The following is a 22287-nucleotide window of genomic DNA, read 5'->3' on the forward strand; positions in this document are numbered from 1 at the left end:
GCAAATGATATATTATACTAAAATTAAAATATTATTTTATAAATTGTATATTCTTCTAGAATTAAATATTAATATTGTATTTTTTTACGAATGATATATTCTACCAAAATTAAATGCAGTATTATACGTATTGTATATTCTACTCAAATTAAATGTTAATATTTTATTTTTTTGCAAATTGTATATTCTACCAAAATTAAATGCATTATTTTATGAATTGCATATTCCACTCAAATTAAATGTTAATATTGTATATTCTATTAAAATTAAATATTAACATTATTGTATTATTGTACGAATTGAATATTCTACTACAATATAATATTAACATTATTGTATTATTGTACGAATTAAATATTCTACTACAATTAAATATTAATATTATTTTATCACTTTACGAATTATATATTCTACTAAAATTCAATATTAATAATATTGTATTATTGTTCAAATTGTACATTCTACGTACATTTTTCATATATTTTACATATTAGTCATTAATGCCCCGTGAATGCAAAAAGACCATATAGTAGGTTAACAATCGATTATCATTCTACTATTATTTTTACTTCTGTTTGTCAATCATTTCTTATTTAACGCAAGGCTCCCTAAATTTTGTTATTAATATTAACTATGGACCTTTAACCCTACGAAAACCTTTTCAAAAATAAATATCTATATCGAATATAATTTTGAAAATATATCACGATCGAACACAATTATTATCGAAACATTAAAGAACAATCCACAAATCTATCGAAAATGAAACTTTTAAAAAACCTTCATCTCGATGAATACCACAAGTCCTTAAACTCTTGTACCTATTTTTTTTTTTTATAACGAATCTGTAAGCTAATTTTCAAAAAAAAATTTACTATTACAGTTTACAGTACTTATCGGGAGAAACAAAATGATAAATCGACTTAATTCTTCCTTATAATAAACTTTCGTTATTTACGAATATTCGACAGAGCGAGTCTCTTCGAAATACGTTGAATATAAATAGGAGTTGTTTGGTCAAAAATACATCGGTTCAAGGTTGATGACGTAAGATCGCTAATATTAACAAAGATTGCATATCTCATCAATGATACAAACCATTTTCGTCACGCGTGAACGTTCGATGTGTCTACCATCAATTTGAATGCACATCTCGCAAACCAACCGATAAGTGAAAGGAAACCAAATTTGGGTAAACATTGACGAATCGTTTTGAATAATTCACGAGACGGAATTTAACCGATTAGGATACCTCCCCGCGTGGAAACAGCGAGCTAAAGAAACGTTGCCATTGACAAGGCCGTATGCAAAGTGCATATTTGCCGTTTGAACGTTAGAACAATATGCAAACTTTATTAATAGTACGTGAGTAACGGTTATCACACTGGATACTGAATAGATACCGAAGATTTAGGTTATGTTCGTGACTGTGAAGTAATCTTCGTTGATATTAGTGGCCTGGTGTTGAAAACCTTGAACCGATACTTCTAAATCAACACCTCTGTTTACGTTCAATTTACTGCAAAGAGACTCACTTACGATATCGAATGTTCGTAAATAACAAAAGTGACTTTTATACTTTTTTTTATCGATCGTAGCAATTACGTGGATCGGATATTTTTTATTCCACCCGATGAGTACCGTGAGTCCTTGAAGTCTTATTTTTTCTTTTTTTTTTTTTGCCACCCAGTATGCCAAAAATTGATCGCTTATATTCCATACGGTCCGCAAGGAACGCAATATTAAATTCTTAAATATATCGATTGTAACAAATTTAATTTGTAGCCTGGAATTTATTAGTTTTGGACGATGGAACGTTTTTTTAATTAATTTCTTTTTTTTCTTTCGAGTGGAATTTGTTTATTTTTGAGAATGGAATCCCTTTTTTTAAATTCCTTTCTTTTCTTCGGAGTGAAATTTTTTTTATTTTTGTCGATGGAACTTTTGTTTAATTAATTTCTTTTTTTTCTTCGGAGTGATATTTGTTAGTTTTTGAGGATGGAATCTTTTTTTTTTAATTCCTTTCTTTCTTTTTCATCGAATGAAATTTCTTTTATTTTCAATAATGGACGTTTTTTAAATTCCTTTCTTTCTCTTTTTCGAGTGGAATTTGTTAATTTTCGAGGATAGAATTTTTTTAAATTCTTCTCTTCCTTTTTTTTCCGAGTGGAATTTATTATTTGCAACGATGTATTTTTTAAAAATTCCTCTCTTTCTTTTTACGGAATTTATTATTTTCAATGATGGATATTTTTTTTATTTTATTTTTGTTTTTCATATCTCTTTTTCATTTCCTTCGAGTGAAATTTGTTAATTTCGACGATGAAATTTTTTCAAAATTCCCTTCTCTCTTCCCAATGGAATTTTTTTATTTTCGACGATGGAACTTTTTCTGGATCTCTTTTTTCCTTTTTTTTTTTTATTTTCTTTCTTCTAACACGTGTCTTCACTTTATCGCTTTTACAATAATAATTACAATAATATTTGCTGAAGTTTCAAGGAAACTCTCGATAAGTTTATCTGGGAATAATTACTTTCCCGTAACGTTAAAATACGATTGCCAGTACGCAACTGAAAAGGCGAATGACACAATCGTGGGAACTATAATACACGTACATCCCTTGTTTCGACTCGCTATCGCTTGTTTTCCATTGTTTTCATTGTATCGTCACCAGCGAGTATTTTTCGAGTAACTACTCATTGCGTGCCTTCCTATCGACGATAGATTGTGCCTTTTGCTAAAATTTTTTACACTCCGCCTAAATGAGGCGCAAAGTAGTTCCATAGACCCAGTAAAAAGTATACACTCCAACGAATCTCGTTTACATTTTTTTAATTCAAATAACAAACGATCGAATTAAATTTCTGCAAATAGATAATTCGTAAATTCATCAAATGATATTATTTAATTTTAATAGAATGTACAGTAATGATTCGTGAAATAATACAATAATTAATTTAGTAGAACATGTGATTTTTAAAATAATGCATTGATATTAATATTTCGTTCTAGTAGAATAATATTAAAATTTCATTCTGGTAGAATGTCTAATTCGTAAAATAATAGAATAATATTAATATTTCATTTTACATAAGCACAGAATTTTTTACAGACACTAAGTACTATCTGATCGGATAAATAATTATTAATTGATAAATATTAATATTTCATTTGACTAAAGTACAAGATTTTTTACATACACTGCAAGTACTACTTGATCGGATAAATAATTATTAATTGATAAATATTAATATTTCATTTGACTAAAATACAAGATTTTTTACAGACCCTGCAAGTACTAAAAAAATACAAACAAAATAACAATACTAAAAATAATAAAAATTTAATACCGTAGAAAATAAAATGAACGAAAAACCGTGCGTTATATATTTAAACAATAACGAATACTACGAAGAGTACACTTACTCGAGCGAAAGTGAAATATTACTGCGTCGATAATTTTTCTACCAATTGTTTTGTTAAAAAATAAGTACGACCGATTAGAGTGAGACAGCATAATCGAGGGTTTGCCGTATACAGACACGAGAGTACACATCGAACGGTAACGAAACTTATTTATAATTTTCCGTGTCGATGGTGGACCATCGAATTGAATTTTCACGATTTTAATTTCGTTTTTTTCCGCTGGTCCTCGAGACGCTCGGTCGTCGAAACGTTGGATACTCTGACGTTGAAATTGAATTCGAAATCAGAAGAAATCGTGAATAGCGGTAACGAATGCAATTGTAAACGACGATTGCAGCCGCGAAGAAGAAACATTGTTGCACCGCGAGAATAATACGGATAATTTAAAGCGAATCTTCTTCCCTCGTTGATGAGGTTAAAGAATCAAGAGACTCGATAAGATCGGTTCAACGAATGTTCACCTAGTTTTATCGTTTGGTCGATTATTATTAGCGAAGGGACCAAGTTCCTTCTGTACTCGACCAACACCGATATTTACCAAAATGTGAAACACTGAATAATATTGGGTTGTTTGGAGAGTAATCTCGTTTTCCAAAATGGAGAACGTATCGTTTAGTAAAATGTTTGTACGCTGTAAAAAATCGTGTTTCACCTGAAAAAAAAAAAAAATGAAATGACTCTTCGAACAATTTAATAAATTTAATAATAGTTTGCTCGATAAGAATTGGCACTGTTAGGTTCGTCGTTTTATTTTTCCAAAGAAGAAATTTCATTTAGGTATGTCGATTTGTTCGTATATTTACAATTATTCAAAGTGGAAGTATTTTAGTATAATAGTATAGTATTTTTAGTATTTTTTTTCACAATGAAAAAAACGACAAAAGTTTATGAACAATCTAGTACACTAGTATTTAATAAAAATAAAAAAATTCCTTTAAAAATATTGTCCAATTGAAAAACAGAAAAAAGAACACTTTAAATCGTTTGGAAAATAGAAAATTTAAATATTCTACGAGTATGAAACCCGGAAAATAATTTTGAAATTGGAAATTATGGATTGGGATACACTCGAGAGAATTTTCAAAGACGAGTTTTCGAAAGTCTGGTACACTGTTTAAAAAATTTTTTTTCCAACTTTTATCAGCAGAGAGTTAAAGTTTAACGTCTGGACTTTAATCCCGTGTTTCATTAGCGGAGTTACTATTTTCCGTGCAGAGTTATCACGAGTTGAAGCAAACCTTGCATTTTGGCTATTTTCATGCGAAATCTGGTGTATACCGGGTGTGACGTTTGAAACGTTGCTGGAAAGGTATGAGAAATTTGCGCGAAGATCTCGCGGTGGAATGTGTGTGAAAAAAAAAGAAAACGGGGGACCGTGTGTAGAATTTCCGTGGAGCGTTCAATTGAGAAAAAATTTCTAACAAATGACGACACAATTCTCGCACATCGAGCGTGCAAACACCTCGTGGTACACTTTGGTAATATCGGTTGTAGAAATCGGATTTGGTACGAAAATAGTAGGTGAAAAATTGTAGCCCGTTTCGGTAACAGAGCATTACAGTGCAAACTCTAAAGTTTAACGTTCCGTTGATAAAATAATTGTTTCGACCGCATGCATGACCTCGATGCCGAGGAATTTTTAACGATTCGACACGACAGACTTGGAAACGGTGTCGCCACCGTTATTTTTCAAGCTATTTAAAGCGGTTCCTTAATATTATCACGGAGTGTATATCGAGAGGTTCTGTGTATAGAAATACAAATATAGACGTAATAAATATTCTGACGTGTAATATCGCTGACGTACGAGGTATGTGGGGACACTTCGGTGTGCATAGAATGTGCAAAAAGTGCGATTAAATGTTTACCAGCTGGAAATTATTGTTCGTGAAGTACGATACACGTTTTATAGATTAGATTGTACACACGAAGGTATTCGAAGGTTTTTTGAATTTTGGAATATTTTCTACAATTGAATATTTTCTAATAGTAAAATAATAATTTTCTATTGTTCAAATAATATCTTTCATTACTAAACTAATGTTTTTTTATGCTCTCGCATGAGCCCGTTTTTTATTTCTTAAATATTTTCCATTTCTCGAATAATATTATTAAATAGTAAATATTATTAAATAATGTTTCTTAAATGGTAGTTTCTATTCCTTCGAATGATATCTTTCATCCTCGTAATAGTTTCTATTCCTCAAATAATACTTTCTGGCGCTCGAATAATATTTTCATTTCCTCGAATAATACCTTCTCTTCGTTAAATAATATTTTCTATACGTCAAATAATATTTTCTACCCCTCAAGTGATATTTTCATTTCCTCGAATAATACTTTATACATTTACAATACTTTATACTCTCAAAGTATTATTAGAGATCACTTACATTTTCTCTAATAATACTTTGGGTTATTCAAATAATATTTTCTATCCCCTAAAATATTACTCTTTGAGTAATATTTCCATTTTCTCAAATAATACTTTCTACTCTTTGAGTAATACTTTCATTTTCTCAAATAATATTTTCTACTCTTTGAGTAATATTTCCATTTTCTCAAATAATACTTTCTACTCTGTAAGTAATACTTTCATTGTCTCAAATAATACTTTCTACTCTTCAAATAATATTTTCTATCCCCTCAAATAATTCTTTCTACTCTTCAAATAATATTTTCATTTTCGCGAGTAATACTTTCTACTCTTCGAGTAATAATTAATTTTCTCAAATAATACTCTCTACTCTTTGAGTAATACTTTCATTTTCTCAAATAATACTTTCTACTCTGTAAGTAATACTTTCATTGTCTCAAATAATACTTTCTACTCTTCAAATAATATTTTCTATCCCCTCAAATAATTCTTTCTACTCTTCAAATAATATTTTCATTTTCGCGAGTAATACTTTCTACTCTTCGAGTAATAATTAATTTTCTCAAATAATACTTTCTACTCTGTAAGTAATACTTTCATTGTCTCAAATAATACTTTCTACTCTTCAAATAATATTTTCTATCCCCTCAAATAATTCTTTCTACTCTTCAAATAATATTTTCATTTTCGCGAGTAATACTTTCTACTCTTCGAGTAATAATTAATTTTCTCAAATAATACTCTCTACTCTTTGAGTAATATTTGAATATTCTCAAATAATACTTTCTACTCTTCGAGTAATAATTAATTTTCTCAAATAATACTCTCTACTCTTTGAGTAATATTTGAATATTCTCAAATAATATTTTCTACTCTTTGAGTAATACTTTCATTTTCTCAAATAATATTTTCTACTCTTTGAGTAATACTTTCATTTTCTCAAATAATACTTTCTACTCTTCAAATAATATTTTCTATCCCCTCAAATAATACTTTCCACTCTACAAGTAATATTTTCAACCTCCTCGAATAATTCTCCCCATTCCCCAAATAAAATTTTCAATCTTCTCGAATAATACCTTCCACTCTACAAATAATACATTCATTCCCACGAACAATACACTCTACCCTTCCGATAATATTTTCCCTACCCCGAATAAAACTTTCCACTCCTCGAATAATATTCCCCACTCCCGGAACAATACTCCCCACTCCTCAGACAAAATTCCCCACCCCTTCCTCAAAATCAGCACCTTAAAATTCCCCCACCACCCGAACCACTATCCATCCACCCAAAAAATTCCCCCACCACCCGAACCACTATCCATCCACCCAAAAAATTCCCCCACCACCCAAACCACCATCCATCCACCCAAAAAATTCCCCCACCACTCAAACCACCATCCATCCACTCAAAAAATTCCCCCACCACCCAAACCACTATCCATCCACCCGAAAAATACCCCCACCATCCGTTCCACTTGATATTCCCAAAAATTTGTTTATCCTCCCAAACGTCACCAACCCCCCTCGCACTAGCATAGGACGAACCCCGTTATTATCCCGCGAGAACTCCTCTTCCTTGTCCAGCTAGTCTTCGAGAGGTTCTCGGGCAGCTTGGGATCTCGACTCGAGGGGCAATCACCGCTTACACCTATTCACGATGGATCTCTCGAGGTCGGTTCCCTAAAGAAGACGTTCGACCCTCGATTTAACCAAGTCCTGGAATTCCTCCTCGAAATTCGGGCGCCCAACGCGCGAGACCGAGCCGGCTGGCGAAAAATTCGCGTAACCGAGCCTTTTGGAGCCCTGGGGGCGGGTTAGCGTTATCGTCGCCCCGGTAGGTCGGCACCGCTCCCCTCCCCCCGGCCCTGCCGCGTATCTTTCACCCTCACCGCGTCTGAAAACCCTTTAGAGAACGGGACGCTTAAAAGCCTCGGGTACGAAAATTGCCGGCTGACCTAAATAACGATCTCCGCTTCATTCATACGTCGCCACGGAAAAACGCTGGCATCACGCATCTGACGACGACGACGAGGACGACGACGACGACGCCCGTCTGCCTTTCCCTCTCCGTGGGAAACAATTAGCCCTGGAGCGCTACCGCGTACGAATATGATGCGTATCGAATCGATACCACCGGTCGGCGGGAACGGCCGACGTGTTTACCGCCCCTAAATCGCTGCCGGATACCACTGGCGGAGAGTCCTCGATGATCCCTCGGTTGGGCGTCCGGCTCGATCGACGACCACGACGGAACTGGGTAGGAGGGATCGATTCTATTCTAGGAGCAGGTGATCGAGAAGGCTGTGGGATCCAACGCGGGGCGAGTAGAACGATAGAGTAGATCGTGGTCGATCGTGGTTCGAAGAACGGTTAGGGTAGGTGTCTTGGAGAGGTAGCGCGAGGAAGACACACTTGCGGTGGGTGATTGGAAGGGGATATGGGGGAGGGAAAGAAATAGGGAGAGGTGGAGCGAAGTGGGAAGTGGGGTCAGGGAGACACGTAGAGCGGTGTAGAGAGGAGTAGAGAGGAGTAGAGAGGAGTAGAGAGGAGTAGAGGAAAGTAGAGAGTAGTAGGTAGAAACAGAGAGAAGAGTAGAGAAGTGTAGAGAGGTGTAGAGAGAGACAGAGAGATATAAAGAGTGGTAGAGAGTAATAGAAAGGAATAGTGAGTAGTAGAAAGAAGCGGAGAAGAGTAGAGAAGTATAGAGAGTAGTAGGAAGAAATAGAGAGAAGAGTGGAGAAGAGGAGAGAAGTGTAGGAAGGTGTAGAGAGAAATAGAGAGAAATAAAGTGTGGTAGAGGGTAATAGAAAGGAATAGAGAGTAGTAGAAAGAAGCGGAGAAGAGTAGAGAAGTATAGAGAGTAGTAGGAAGAAATAGAGAGAAGAGTGGAGAAGAGGAGAGAAGTGTAGGGAGGTATAGAGAGAGATAGAGAAAAGTAAAGATTAGTAGAGGGGAGTAGAAAAGTGTAGAGAGGTGTAGAGAGAAACATAAAAAGAAGTAAAGAGTAGTAGAGGGTAATAGAAAGGAGTAGAGAGTAGTAGAAAGTAGTGGAGAGTAATAAAGAGGAGTAGAAAGTAGTATAGAGTAGTAAAGGGGAGTAGAAAGTAGTAGAAAGAAGTGGAGAGAAATAGAGCGGAGTAGAGAAATGTAGAGAGTGGTAAAGAAGTGTAGAGAGTAGTAAAGAAGTATAAAGAGTATTAGAGAGTAGAAAAAAGTAGGGTGCAGTAAAAAGAAATAGAGTGGAGGAAAGTAGTGTGTAGTAAAAAGAAGTGGAGAAGAGTAGAGAGAAATAGGGAGGAATAGAACTCTCTTTATTACTCAGTAGAGAGTAATAGTGAGTAGTAGAGAATAATAGAAAGAAATAGAGGGAAGTAAAGAGCAGTAGAGAAGTATAGAGAGTAGTAGGGAGAATTGGGAAGGAGTAGAGAAAAGTAGAGTGTAGTAAAAAAATTAGAAAAGAGTAGAGAGAAGTAGGTGAGAGTAGAACACTCTCTACTACTCAGTAGAGAATAATAGAGGGTACTAGAGAGTAGTAGAAAAAAGTAGAAGGAAGTAAAGAGCAGTATAGAGAGTAGTAGAGAGAAATAGAAAGGAGTAGGGAAAAGTAGGGTGTAGTAAAAGTAAGTAGAGCGGAGTAGAGAGAAGTAGATAGTAGTAGAAAGAAGTAGAGAATAGTTGACCGAAGTAGAGAACGAGACAGAGAGAGAGAGCACTCTTTCGTGTCCTCTTCGTCAATTACGAGCGCGACACTTGGTTCTCTCCCCAGCGGGAGATAAAGGGAGCCAGACAGACAGGGAGAAAAGTAGACAGAAGTAGATCGAGATAGAAGATTCCTCTTCCCCTGCGAATTACCATCGCGATACTTTCGCGTCCGACCCGTAGATTCGTCCGAAGCAAGGTTATCCGCGAGGATCAACCGTGTGTGCGCCGAGTCCTTCGTGCCACCGACCGGGGACTAACACCCCGAGACGAACGTCCTTCGCGAACCTCGCCGCGAAGTTTTCCCTTTTACGTCCCGATGATGCCCCCGCCCACCACCCACCCACCACCCACCACCCCCTCGTACTTACCTACGGACGATCCTCGCGATGGCTTCCAACCGTTTTGCGAATCACCGACGAGTAAACCACGTAAAACCACTTGTACCTCTGCGCTCCGAATCGATTCCCCGAATACCTCCTCCCTCTGCACGTGTTCCCAGAAACGATCACACCGGAACGGTAACCAGATACCCTGGATCCTTTTGTTTACCCAACGAACGTCCGTCCGTCCCGCTCGGCGGTCCCCCGTGGGCGGGGGATCGCTCCCACTGCTCGGTCTCCGCGGGGCTCGCTTCCCGATCGCCAAGCAGCGCGGACCAACAGGACGATCCCACTGACGCAAACGGATCCAACCAACGGATATTAGGCGTGGAGGGCCAGACGCGGGGCGTCAGGACGTAACATTCGAGCTCAGCGGTCCGTGCTGCGCATCGTCCTCGCGTGTGCTCCGATCCGGGCGATCGACCCGGCCGCCGATCTCTCGCGTACTCAGTTCATCCCTACCGCGGATCGGTCCTCGAGGGTACGGAGGGATGCCCGAGGGGGTTGTTTTGGCAACATCGCGGTGAACGTGAAGCGACTACGCGTCGTGGGTTGCCGCCACAGCACGACTGGCCGGCCGGCCGAACCACCCTCTGCTCTCGCCCCCGTTGCCGCTTCTTCCCTCTTGCACTCGTGCGCGCGCTCTCTCCTCCCTTCTCTCCCCCCGCCCTCCACCCCACCCTCGCCACCGCGACTCGGAGCTACTCCTCCGCCCGCCTACCGTCGTCACGGTCGCGCGGCCCGATTTTCCCGCCAATTTTTCGATCCCTATCTCACGAAATTTCGATCTCGGTCGCCACCGGTCGATGCAGTTCCGTTTTCACTGGGACGACTTCGGTTACAGCGACGTTGCTCCCATCGATTTAACGCGGACGGTTTGATACACCATCGGTGATGACGCGAACGGTGCAATAGGGGGGGGGGGGGGGGGGAAACTCGGGGATTTTTTTTACTCAACGGGGAGGAAACTTGGGAATTTGTACCAATCGGTGTTGCACGGTTTTTGCGAGTGGAATTTTAATTTTTCGTCAGCTGGGTTTGGAGGACTCTCGGAGGATTTTTAATATTAGAACCGGGCGGATATCGATCGATCCAATCCGGGCGGATGATTTATGGTATTTGGAATTTTATTCGAATTGAAGTTTGAATTTTTTAAGTGCTTTGGGAGGATTTTTAATGTTAGAACCGGGGGAATACATCGGTCGATATAATCGGGACGGGTGATTAGCAGTTTTTGGAATTTTTATTCGGCTGACGTTGAATAAATAAAATTATGCGCGGAGGAATGGTAAATAATTGGAATTTTACCCAAATGTTGATTCTGTAATGATACACAGGAATAAAAATCTACTCGATGTCGGGTACTCTACGTAGATAATAAATATGAGCAAAAAAAATGCAATAAGTTGTAATATACGTTTTAAGATACAAAAGTTATGATGTAATAGTGTAATTTAATCGGAGCAACTAACGTTAATAATGAAAGAAGCAGAAGAATATCGAAGAGAATATTGTTGCAAAATTTGCAATAAACGAATAATATTAAATATAAGTAAATATAATATTATGTAATATTAAATATAAGTAAATATAATATTATGTAATATTAAATATAAGTAAATATATTATATAATATTAAATATAAGTAAATATATTATATAATATTAAATATAAGTAAATATAGTATTATATACTACAATTAATATATTATATAATATTATATTTACCAAATAACGTACAACAGTGTTGGAAAATAAAAGTTTCACCCTTATAATACATAATTTGCAAATACGGTCTAATTATTTTTCCCACGAGCTAAAATTCTTCGATTGTTGAGTTAATTTTGATATATTACCCGTTGAGAAACCGAGCCAAAAACCATCGCGTTAAAGACCAAGGGTTCACGGGGGTGGAAAAGTTCCTCGAACCCGCATTATTTATAATTATCTCCGTAGAACAAATATTAAGAGCAAACATTTTACGTGTGACGTAAGTTTCGTGCATCGAGAATGCTACTTACTAAATTTTTCGTCACAGTGTATTATTACAGTATATCGTAACATTCGCGCATCGATTTCGTTATTGAAAAATATCGACAATTTGTTACAACGTCCGACCGATTTTGCGAAATTGTACACACCGTTCCGAAGAATGTTGTTACAATCGTTTCTTTTAATCTAATCGGGACTCGATGTATGCGATGTCACGCATTCTGTCGCACACTATTGCACTATTTGAATGCTCCTCGCGTACGTGTTTCTCGCAATTAGAACAGTGCTGCTTTGCGTTCGATAAATTACATTTTATTCTCTCACGTGTCGGAACTGTTGCGTGTTCGTAACACTTCCCTCTTTCAGTTTGTTCCACGTCTTTCGTATAATTTCTTTTTAATGTCTCGCCCCTTAATATTTTCTACGATCGTTCGTAACACGATTCTCGAATTCGGTCAAGTTCGAGTTTCTCTCATCGATTTTTCTCTTCCCTTTTTTTCTTTTTATTCGTTCGTTCGAAATTCTTGGAAAAAGATCCTTCGCTGCTCGTTCCTCGGATGCATTCTGAACGAATCGTTGCAACGAATAATATGCACTCGAGGTGCATAACAATGTATATTAATTTATTGTACGAAATATTGGCCATTTTTTATTTCGAAATTCGTGCAAGGCTTCTCTGTATCGCATATTTTCTTCTCGGTTAGCATTATCGCTGAATCGAAACCCGATACAATCTTAAAAACATTAATGACAGTAATTGATATTTTGGAAATATTCTACACTGGTGGAAAAAATATATTTACATTATTTTTTTACGAGTTCGATAATAAGTATTTTTAATATTTTTAGATTTCTGATGTACACAATTTTAGAATAAGATTTTGTAAACATTTTACACGAAGAGGAAATGTTTAAAATATTTTCCAATTGGTGATCTCGACGAGCAAATTTCTACAATTATTGTAGTTAATGTTCAAAACTCTCTTCCTGGATAAAGTCTAAATTGAAGTGAAAAATTAAACATTTTTCCGATTCGGTGAGTTCGACAATGTATTGTCAAATAATATTTGGGGGAATTTTACACAAAGATAATATTTTTTCAAATTCTCTGACCAGTGATCTCGAAAGGCTTCTTTTTCCAATATTTCTCGATAACATAATTAATTTCCAGAACTTTATTTCTAAAAAGTATAATTTAATCCTTTTTAAGAATCTATAAAAATTAAAATTAACGAAATTGAAAAAATTGAAATTAATAGAATTTCAAAAATTAAAATTAACTATTTAAAAATTGAAATTAACGAAATTAAAAAAATTGAAATTAACGAAACTTTAATATTGAAATTAATAAAATTCCAAATATTGAAATTAACGAAATTTATAAAATTGAAATTAATGGAATTAAAAAAATTAAAATTAAAAAAATTTCAAAAATTGAAAATAACGGAATTGTTTAAATTGAAATTAACTATTTAAACATTGAAATTAACGAAATTAAAAAAATTGAAATTAACGAAACTCAAAATATTGAAATTAATCAAATTTCAAAAATTGAAAATAACGAAATTTTTAAAATTGAAATTAACGAAATTTTTAAAATTGAAATTAATCAAATTTAAAAAATTGAAAATAACGAAATTTAAAAAATTGAAATTAACGAAATTTTAAATATTGAAATTAACGAAATTTGAAAAATGGAAAGTAACGAAATTTCAAAAATTGAAATTAACCATTTCAAATCTACATTCAACCAAAAGAAACACAATCTTGACCATATTAAACCGTACGAAATTTAGTCGAGCGATAAAAATTCCTGTAAGAGCAAAACATGCACAAACACTTTCTAATAGTGTTCTAACAAGCGTTACGCTACAACTTCCTCAAGTACGAATAAATAGAAGGCAAAACGGTACTTAGTCAACAGTGTTATGTGTACGTAGCAGAAGGTTAAGACGATCGATCGATCTCTCTGTTTGCCGGTGATCGTGGCAAAACGTTCAGCGCTTCGTAAATTACTCGTGTCGTTATAATTTGCAAGTGGCTGTTACACGTGACGCAGCTGCGTCGTCGACGATTGTTGTAATATTGTTACAACGATAAGTTAACACGTTCTTCAAACAGGCTGCGCCGTAGACGACCAGTGTTTAATTTGCAGAATTAATTATGATCATCGTCGTGGCAAGGGCGCCCGCATAATGGCAAGGTGTTTTCAAGGTAAACGCGCGGTTCTTTCGCACGGGTACGTTACGTGAGAACGATTCGATGGAAGATTACCGCGATTGGTTATCGCGAAATGCAAAATATTCGTCTCGATCCCGCGATAAAGATCGAGGAAGACGATATCTCTTGATTTGCTTTCTTTGCACTTTGATTTTATCCGTTTGTTAATACTGCACGCTCGTAGGATGATCGTTTTAATATCTTTGTATACATATAACACGATATATATATATTGAAATTAACGAAATTTAAAAAATGGAAATTAACGAAATTTAAAAAATGGTAATTAACGAAATTGGAGAAATTGAAATTAATAGAATTTCAAAAATTAAAATTAACTATTTAACAATTGAAATTAACGAAATTTCAAAAATTGAAATTAACGAAACTTTAATATTGAAATTAATAAAATTCCAAATATTGAAATTAACGAAATTTTTAAAATTGAAATTAATGGAATTAAAAAAATTAAAATTAACAAAATTTCAAAAATTGAAATTAACGAAACTTTAAATATCAAAATTAATAAAATTAAAAAATTGAAAATGACGGAATTTTTAAAATTGAAATTAACTATTTAAAAATTGAAATTAACGAAATTTAAAAAATTGAAATTAACGAAATTTCAAAAATTGAAATTAATGAAACTTTAATATTGAAATTAATAAAATTTAAAAAATTGAAATTAACGAAATTTTAAAAATTGAAATTAATGGAATTAAAAAAATTAAAATTAACAAAATTTCAAAAATTGAAATTAACGAAACTTTAAATATTAAAATTAATAAAATTAAAAAATTGAAAATAACGGAATTTTTAAAATTGAAATTAACTATTTAAAAATTGAAATTAACGAAATTTAAAAAGTTGAAATTAACGAAACTTAAAATATTGAAATTAACCAAATTTAAAAAATTGAAAATAACGAAATTTCAAAAATGGAAATTAACGAAATTTAAAAAATGGAAATTAACGAAATTTCAAAAATAGAAATTAATGAAATTTCAAAAATAGAAATTAATAAAATTTCAAAAATATATATATACACACACACACACACATTCGATTGTTAATTAAGAGAAAGAGAACGGTATTTACAACTTTTAGAATTTGTTCAGACAGGTGAAATTCGAAACGATTCGGAATTACATACGATTCGTTGGAAGAATAAATCTTTTCGCGATCGCGATTTCTTATTTTCTTTTTTCTAGATTGCTGTTCGATATCGTAGATACTATTAATCGCAGTTATTATGTTTCGTTATCGTTTCCTTGGATAAAAATTACATCATACGCGATTCACTGCCGACGATACGTGCTCGAACGTGTTGCACGATAATAGACACTTATTAGGGGTTGGTTCGATTTTTTTAAGAATTTTGCATGTAGGAGAGTTCAGGATTGGTGACACGGCACTGGAATTACGGTACATTCGCGATAACGATAATAGTATAGAAGATTTATCGATTTCGCATTTACAAGTAAAATCTACCGGACTGTATCTACGCAAGTAACACATAATAGATTATATTTACTTTAACTGATAATTTAGATACATAATTATTCACCTCTTTATTATTCAATATTCTAAAATTAAATTTTTTTTGTCAATTTTTATATACAATTGTTCACCTTCTTATTATCCATTAAATTAAATTTTTCGTCCATTTTTATATATATTATTGTTCACTTTTTTATTATTCACGAAATTAAATTTTTCCTCCATTTTTATATATAATTGTTCACTTCTTTATTATTCGTGAAATTAAATTTTTCCTCTATTTTTATATATAATTGTTCACCTTATTATTCATGAAATTAAATTTTTTGTCCATTTTTTTGCATATATAAGCTCCTTATTATTCAACATAAAATTAAATTTTTCATTGATTTTCAAATATAATCATTCACCCCAATATGGGTGAATATATTGTTCACAAAATATATTGTTTACAAAATTAAATTCTTCGTCCATTTTCATATATAATTGTTCACCTCCTTGCTATTACTCATGAAATTAAATTTTCAATTGATTTTCGCAATAACTCAAGACAATTTCCCCACACTGGATCTTTTGTTACACACAATCGTTGCACATATATTATTACGACACACAGCTATACAATGTTCGTCTTCGACAACCATTTTCATCGTTGAACATCTTCCGAAGAGGGTCGACATAATGGACGAGACGAGGAACCGATAAATCTTGTATTATTATCGTTCCTCTTATAACCCATCGTCACAATTTTCGCGCATTTTACGAGCAAAAAACGTGTAGAAGACACTACCCCCGAAGTGTACAAATTTGATGAGAAATATTTGGTCGAAACGGTTGATCAAGGTACACGTCTTTCAATGACAGTGAAAAAATTGATGGATCGTAGCAAGACCGTTTCGTGGACACGGAGTATCAAATATACCTACACGTTTACAGTCCGCTCGTGCTCGTTCTCTTTTTTTCAAGAATACATGGGCACAAAAGCGGCTATCCACGGTTCTATCCTCGCCCGTGCCCCCCGGCGGGTTCTCGCGCGTTTGCACGTGCGATAGGTTAAACAGTGTCGCATGTCATACTGAGAAGCGCGCCCTCCAGGATTTACTCTGTCCAGGATATAGTCCGCGGGGGAAATAATGTCCCTAAACGCGACACAGTTTCCACGGGCCATCAGAAAGTCCGACAACGGCGCGCATTAATTAAAACGAAATCCTCGGGCAGCGCGCGGATGTCGGAATTCTGATTCCAGTCTCGTCGCTTCAACGTCCGTCGGATGTCTGCATTTAAACGACCTTCTTCAACGGTGGAAAGATTAGCAACGAGGGAGGGTTACGAGACTTTTTCAAACCTTTCGTGGAAGAAATAATTCGTTATAAGCTCCGGGGGTGTTTTCACGATGATCCAATTCGGGGTTTGCTCTTTCTTGGGTGTCTCGAACGAACCGACACGGTTTTTCAAAATTTAAGAGAACAGTTACGAGGCCTTTTGAAACCTTCGTGGAAGTAACAATTCGTTAAAAGCTCTGGTGGTAACTATTATAGAAGGATTTAATTTGGAGGTCTTTCTTTTTTGTAGGGGTCTCGAATGGTCCGACACGATTTTAGAAAATTTAAGAGAGCAGTTACGAAGCCTTTTGAAACCTTCGTGGGAGTAACAATTCGTTATAAGCTCTGGAGGTGCTTTCATAAAGATACAATTCGGGGTTTGCTCTTTCGTGGGTGTCTCGAACTGTCCAACACGGTTTTAGAACACTTAAGAGAGTAGTTACGAGGCCTTTTGAAACCTTCGTGGGGGTAACAATTCGTTAAAAGCTCTGGTGGTGCCTTTTAGAGGGATTTAATTTGGAGGTCTTTCTTTTTTGTAGGGGTCTCGAATGGGCCGACACGGTTTTAGAAAATTTAAGAGAGCGGTTACGAGGCCTTTTGAAACTTTCGTGGGGGTAACAATTCGTTAAAAGCTCTAGTGGTGCCTTTTAGAGGGATTTAATTTAGAGGTCTTTCTTTTTTGTAGGTGTCTCGAATGGTCCGACACGGTTTTAGAAAATTTAAGAGAGCAGTTATGAGGCCTTTTGAAACCTTCGTGGGGGTAACAATTCGTTATAAGCTCTGGAGGTGCTTTCATAAAGATCCAATTCGGGGTTTGCTCTATCGTGGGTGTCTCGAACGGTGCAACACGGTTTTAAAACACTTAAGAGAGCAGTTACGAGGCCTTTTGAAACCTTCGTGGGAGCAACAATTCGTTAAAAGCTCTGGAAGTGTTTCTGTAAAGATGTCATTTTGGAGGAAAATTTTGTAGAGATATTTTGAATGATCCGACACAATTTTTGTTAAATTTCGGAGGATACTTTCTTTTCGCAACGTGTTGTTTATAACAAAATTTACAACATCGAGTGCAAAATAATTTTTCGACACTCAAGCAACAGCGAAGTATAATAAATCACGCGCTGAGAGTTGGAAATTTGTTTCGCTCGAGTATTCCAGTTTCGTCTGCATTTAAACGACTTTTTCCAACGGTGTAAAAATTAACGACGAGGGTCTTACGAACCTTCGAGGAAACAGCAATTCGTTAAGAGCTCTGGGCGTTCTCTCACAAAGATCTAATTTGGAGCAGGCTTTTCATAGGTCTTTAAAAAGGTCCAACATCTCCTTTGTAAACTTTGAGAGGTCACTCTTTTCGTCACGTCGAATATAAACTAATATTTCGACATTCAAGCAACACCGAAGCACACTAACAACCATCCCAAAAGTTAATATTCTAATTCACTTAACTATTCCACTTTCGTTTCTATTTAAACGATTTTCTTCAGCGGTGTAAAAGTTACCAACAAGATTGTTATAAAGCTTCGAGCAAACGGCAATTCGTTAAGAGCCCTGGTAGTGACCTACAGTATTCTAATTGTAAGGATTTTTCAAACGATGCAACATCGTTTTCGCAAACTCAGGAAAGACGTTCCAATCTCGTCTGTAATTTACACGACATTCTTCCACTGTGTAACAATTAAGGATCCCTAATACGTTGAATCACTAATTCGTTTAGAGCTCTGGTTCTTCGTTAGTACTCTAATTTTAAAGAAAGTTAAAATTATTGTTTCGACTCAGAGAAGACGTCTTTCGATCTCATCTGGACTTTCTTCCATTACCTAACAATTAACTACGTACGTACAATAATTCGTTAAGAGCTCCAGCTGTGCACTTACAGTACTCTAATTTTAAAGAGACGTTTGCGCTCAGAGAAGACATCTTCCAATCTCGTCTACAATTTAAACGACTTTCTTCCACCGTGTAACAATTAACGACGTTGCATCACTAATTCGTTAAGAGCTCTGTCTATGCACCTACAGTACTCTAATCTTAAAGAAAGTTACAATCACTTTTTCGACTCAGAGAAGACGTCTTCCAATCTCGTCTGGACTTTCTTTCATTGCCTAACAATTAACTACGTACGTACAATAATTCGTTAAGAGCTCTGTCTATGCACCTACAGTACTCTAATCTTAAAGAAAGTTACAATCACTTTTTCGACTCAGAGAAGACGTCTTTTAATCTCGTCTGGACTTTCTTTCATTGCCTAACAATTAACTACGTACGTACAATAATTCGTTAAGAGCTCCAGCTGTGCACTTACAGTACTCTAATTTTAAAGAGACGTTTGCGCTCAGAGAAGACATCTTCCAATCTCGTCTACAATTTAAACGACTTTCTTCCACCGTGTAACAATTAACGACGTTGCATCACTAATTCGTTAAGAGCTCTGTCTATGCACCTACAGTACTCTAATCTTAAAGAAAGTTACAATCACTTTTTCGACTCAGAGAAGACGTCTTCCAATCTCGTCTGGACTTTCTTTCATTGCCTAACAATTAACTACGTACGTACAATAATTCGTTAAGAGCTCTGTCTATGCACCTACAGTACTCTAATCTTAAAGAAAGTTACAATCACTTTTTCGACTCAGAGAAGACGTCTTTTAATCTCGTCTGGACTTTCTTTCATTGCCTAACAATTAACTACGTACGTACAATAATTCGTTAAGAGCTCCAGATGTGCACTTGCAGTACTCTAATTTTAAAGAGACTTTTGCGCTCAGAGAAGACATCTTCCAATCTCGTCTGCAATTTAAACGACTTTCTTCCACCTTGTAACAATTAACTACGTACGAACAATAATTCGTTAAGAGCTCCAGCTGTGCACTTACAGTACTCTAATTTTAAAGAGACATTTACGCTCAGAGAAGACATCTTCCAATCTCCTTTGCAATTTAAACGACTTTTTTCCACCGTGTAACAATTAACGACGTAGCATCGCTAATTCGTTAAGAGCTCTGTCTATGCACCTACAGTACTCTAATCTTAAAGAAAGTTACAATCACTTTTTCGACTCAGAGACGTCTTCCAGTCCCGTCCGCAATTTAAACCAATCTCTCCCGCTGTCCAACAATTAACGACGCACGGACACTAATTCGTTAAGAGCACCGAGCGCGTTCTCGGCAGAGATCCAATTTCCCGTAGGCCCCTCGCACGTGTCCCGAAAGCAGGAACATCGTCTTTGTAAACTCCGTGGCCGGTCTTTTCGCACGGTTGTTGCAACTTCCCAGCATCAAGTGCGAACCAACACCACGAGACACGTAGACGTACAACGAGTTATACACCCCGCACCTGCTGGTTGCAACGGTTAAAATTCAATCGCGAGGTGTGCACGGATCGGCGGGGATCCGTCGGTAAATGCACAGTTTCGCGCGGATATTAAATTCTCATTCTCGCTGGAACAGAACGTCGGCTAGAGCTAGACCATCGTTGGCGAGTCTCGCTTTTCGAGATCTCATTTCGTTCCCGCGAACTTTCCCAATCTTTCTCTACTTCTTTCACCGTGGCTGTTTTTTCACCGAGCCACGAGCAGCTGTGCACGGTTATTAATCAATCGTTCCACGGCCCGTCCGAGTTTCATGAGTTTGTTTTAACTTACCCGTATTTATTCCCACATACACCAATGGTCCACCTACCGAGGTTGAAAATTTCCCGAACAATTTATTTTCCTTCCGGTCGTACCCCACCGGTTGTTTCGACGTTCGTTGAACACGGCTACGTATCCGTTCCGGGAATGGTCGGAACGAGCACGTGACCAATAACCGTCGTAACGTTCGTCGGCGTGTCGTTGCGATTATCGCGGAACGCGGCGTCGAATTCGTACGTTGGAAAATCGAAATTCCAACGTTATCGTACGCGCCGTGGTTTCTAACGCGTGTTACGTACGATCGATACGATCCAAGAGACTTTTCACGTGGACGTGTCCGCTTGACGGAAGACAGGTCGATTTATCGATTCCGTGGGCTAATATCGCGCAAAGCTGCTCCGCGTTTCCGCGTTTGGCGAGCCGTGCATATTTACACGGTAACTCGGGCCGTGCGCAGAAGTATACCACGATTAATGAGTGCTTACACCGATAGGAATTATCTGTGTGCAATAACGATGTTCGCGGGAACGGGTCCACCAATGGTTTCTATGAATATATATATAGATGATCTGGAAATACATGGTCATACTTTAGAAGATGAATCTATAAACTGAAACGAGTAAAAAATGTTCTACGAACGTATGTCCTATATATCTTGGTTTCCTAGAAGAAGAGACAAATGAATTGACTGTTCAAGGTCACCGATAGGCTACCACCAGTGTCTCTATTTTGCCAGTTCCTCGTGCTATGTCGATTTCTATGTAAAGTGATTTAGAAATGCATGTTCGTATTTTAGATAATTCAGAAATAGATAGTTGATATTTTAGGTGATTTAAAAATACATGTTTATACATTAGGTGATTTAGATATATAGTACATGTTCAAATTTTAGGTGTATAGAAATACATATTCATACTTTAGGTGTCTAGAAATACATGTTTATACTTTAGGTGATCTAGAAGTACATGTTCATATTTTAGGTGATCTAGAAATACATGTTCATGTTTTAGGTGATCTAGAAATACATGGTCATACTTTAGAAGATGAATCTATAAACTGAAACGAGTAAAAAATGTCCTATGAATGTATGTTTTGTGTATCTTGGTTTGCTAGAAGCAGAGACAAATGAATTGACTGTTCAAGGTCACCGATAGGCCACCCCCACTATCTTTGGGGAGGGGAGGACTTTTCCGCAAGTTTCTCATTCTATACCGATTTCTATACAAAGTAATTTTTGAAATGCAAGTTCATATTTTAGAAATACATATTCATACTTTGGAAGATGAGTCTATAGACTGAAATGAACAAAAAAAGACCTATGAACGTATGTCCTGTGTATCTTAGTTTCTTAGTTATGAATTTTCAGTGTTCCCTATTTTTATGTCTAAAACTAATACCTATGGTAAATACATGTTGCATTTCAAAAAACACCCAGTATACTTTGGTTCACGAGTAACGGATGACGAAAGAAAGTGTTTAAAGTGTCGACGAGAAATCGATTTTTCGAAACCGGATTACTGAAATACCGGATCACCCGCTTAAGTGAAATGTAGTGTGTTACAAAGGAATCTGGACAGCGTCGAGCAACATTTACTCATCTTTAGCTTCAAAGCCTTCGTTTCTCAATTTCTTCCGGAGGTCAACTTCTCAGCTCCCAACAGTACATTTTCTCTAATCGTAAAAAATTCGACAATTATTGGATTGTTCGGAAAGTCACTTCGTTTTTTTTTTTTTTTTT

At 36.0% G+C, this 22287-nt stretch overlaps 2 protein-coding genes across 7 annotated transcripts in view; one reads left to right on the top strand and one right to left on the bottom strand.

The window, feature by feature from the left end:
- Mglur (metabotropic Glutamate Receptor) overlaps positions 1-20882 on the bottom strand; it is a 76628-nt gene extending 55746 nt beyond the window's left edge. For 2 of the 4 annotated variants that reach the window (XM_076312549.1, XM_076312542.1), the window contains exon 1: positions 9881-10466. The gene's annotated coding sequence lies outside the window, so the exon portion shown is untranslated. Of the gene's footprint in view, positions 1-9880; positions 10467-20561 lie in introns of those variants that run through there. The other 2 variants (XM_076312547.1, XM_076312545.1) reach the window with 2 other exon arrangements.
- Positions 1-22287, top strand: part of Atg4b (Autophagy-related 4b) — an 87329-nt gene that overhangs the window by 58430 nt on the left and 6612 nt on the right. For 2 of the 3 annotated variants that reach the window (XM_076312551.1, XM_076312553.1), the window contains exon 1: positions 13836-14097. The exons of the other annotated variant lie outside the window; for it this stretch is intronic. In XM_076312551.1, the coding sequence (XP_076168666.1) occupies positions 14079-14097 (19 nt within the window). In that variant the 5' untranslated portion in view covers positions 13836-14078. Of the gene's footprint in view, positions 1-13835; positions 14098-22287 lie in introns of those variants that run through there. 3 annotated transcript variants of the gene reach the window in all.

The sequence above is a fragment of the Ptiloglossa arizonensis genome, chromosome 5 (genome assembly GCF_051014685.1).
Source record: "Ptiloglossa arizonensis isolate GNS036 chromosome 5, iyPtiAriz1_principal, whole genome shotgun sequence".
NCBI lineage: Eukaryota > Metazoa > Arthropoda > Insecta > Hymenoptera > Colletidae > Ptiloglossa > Ptiloglossa arizonensis.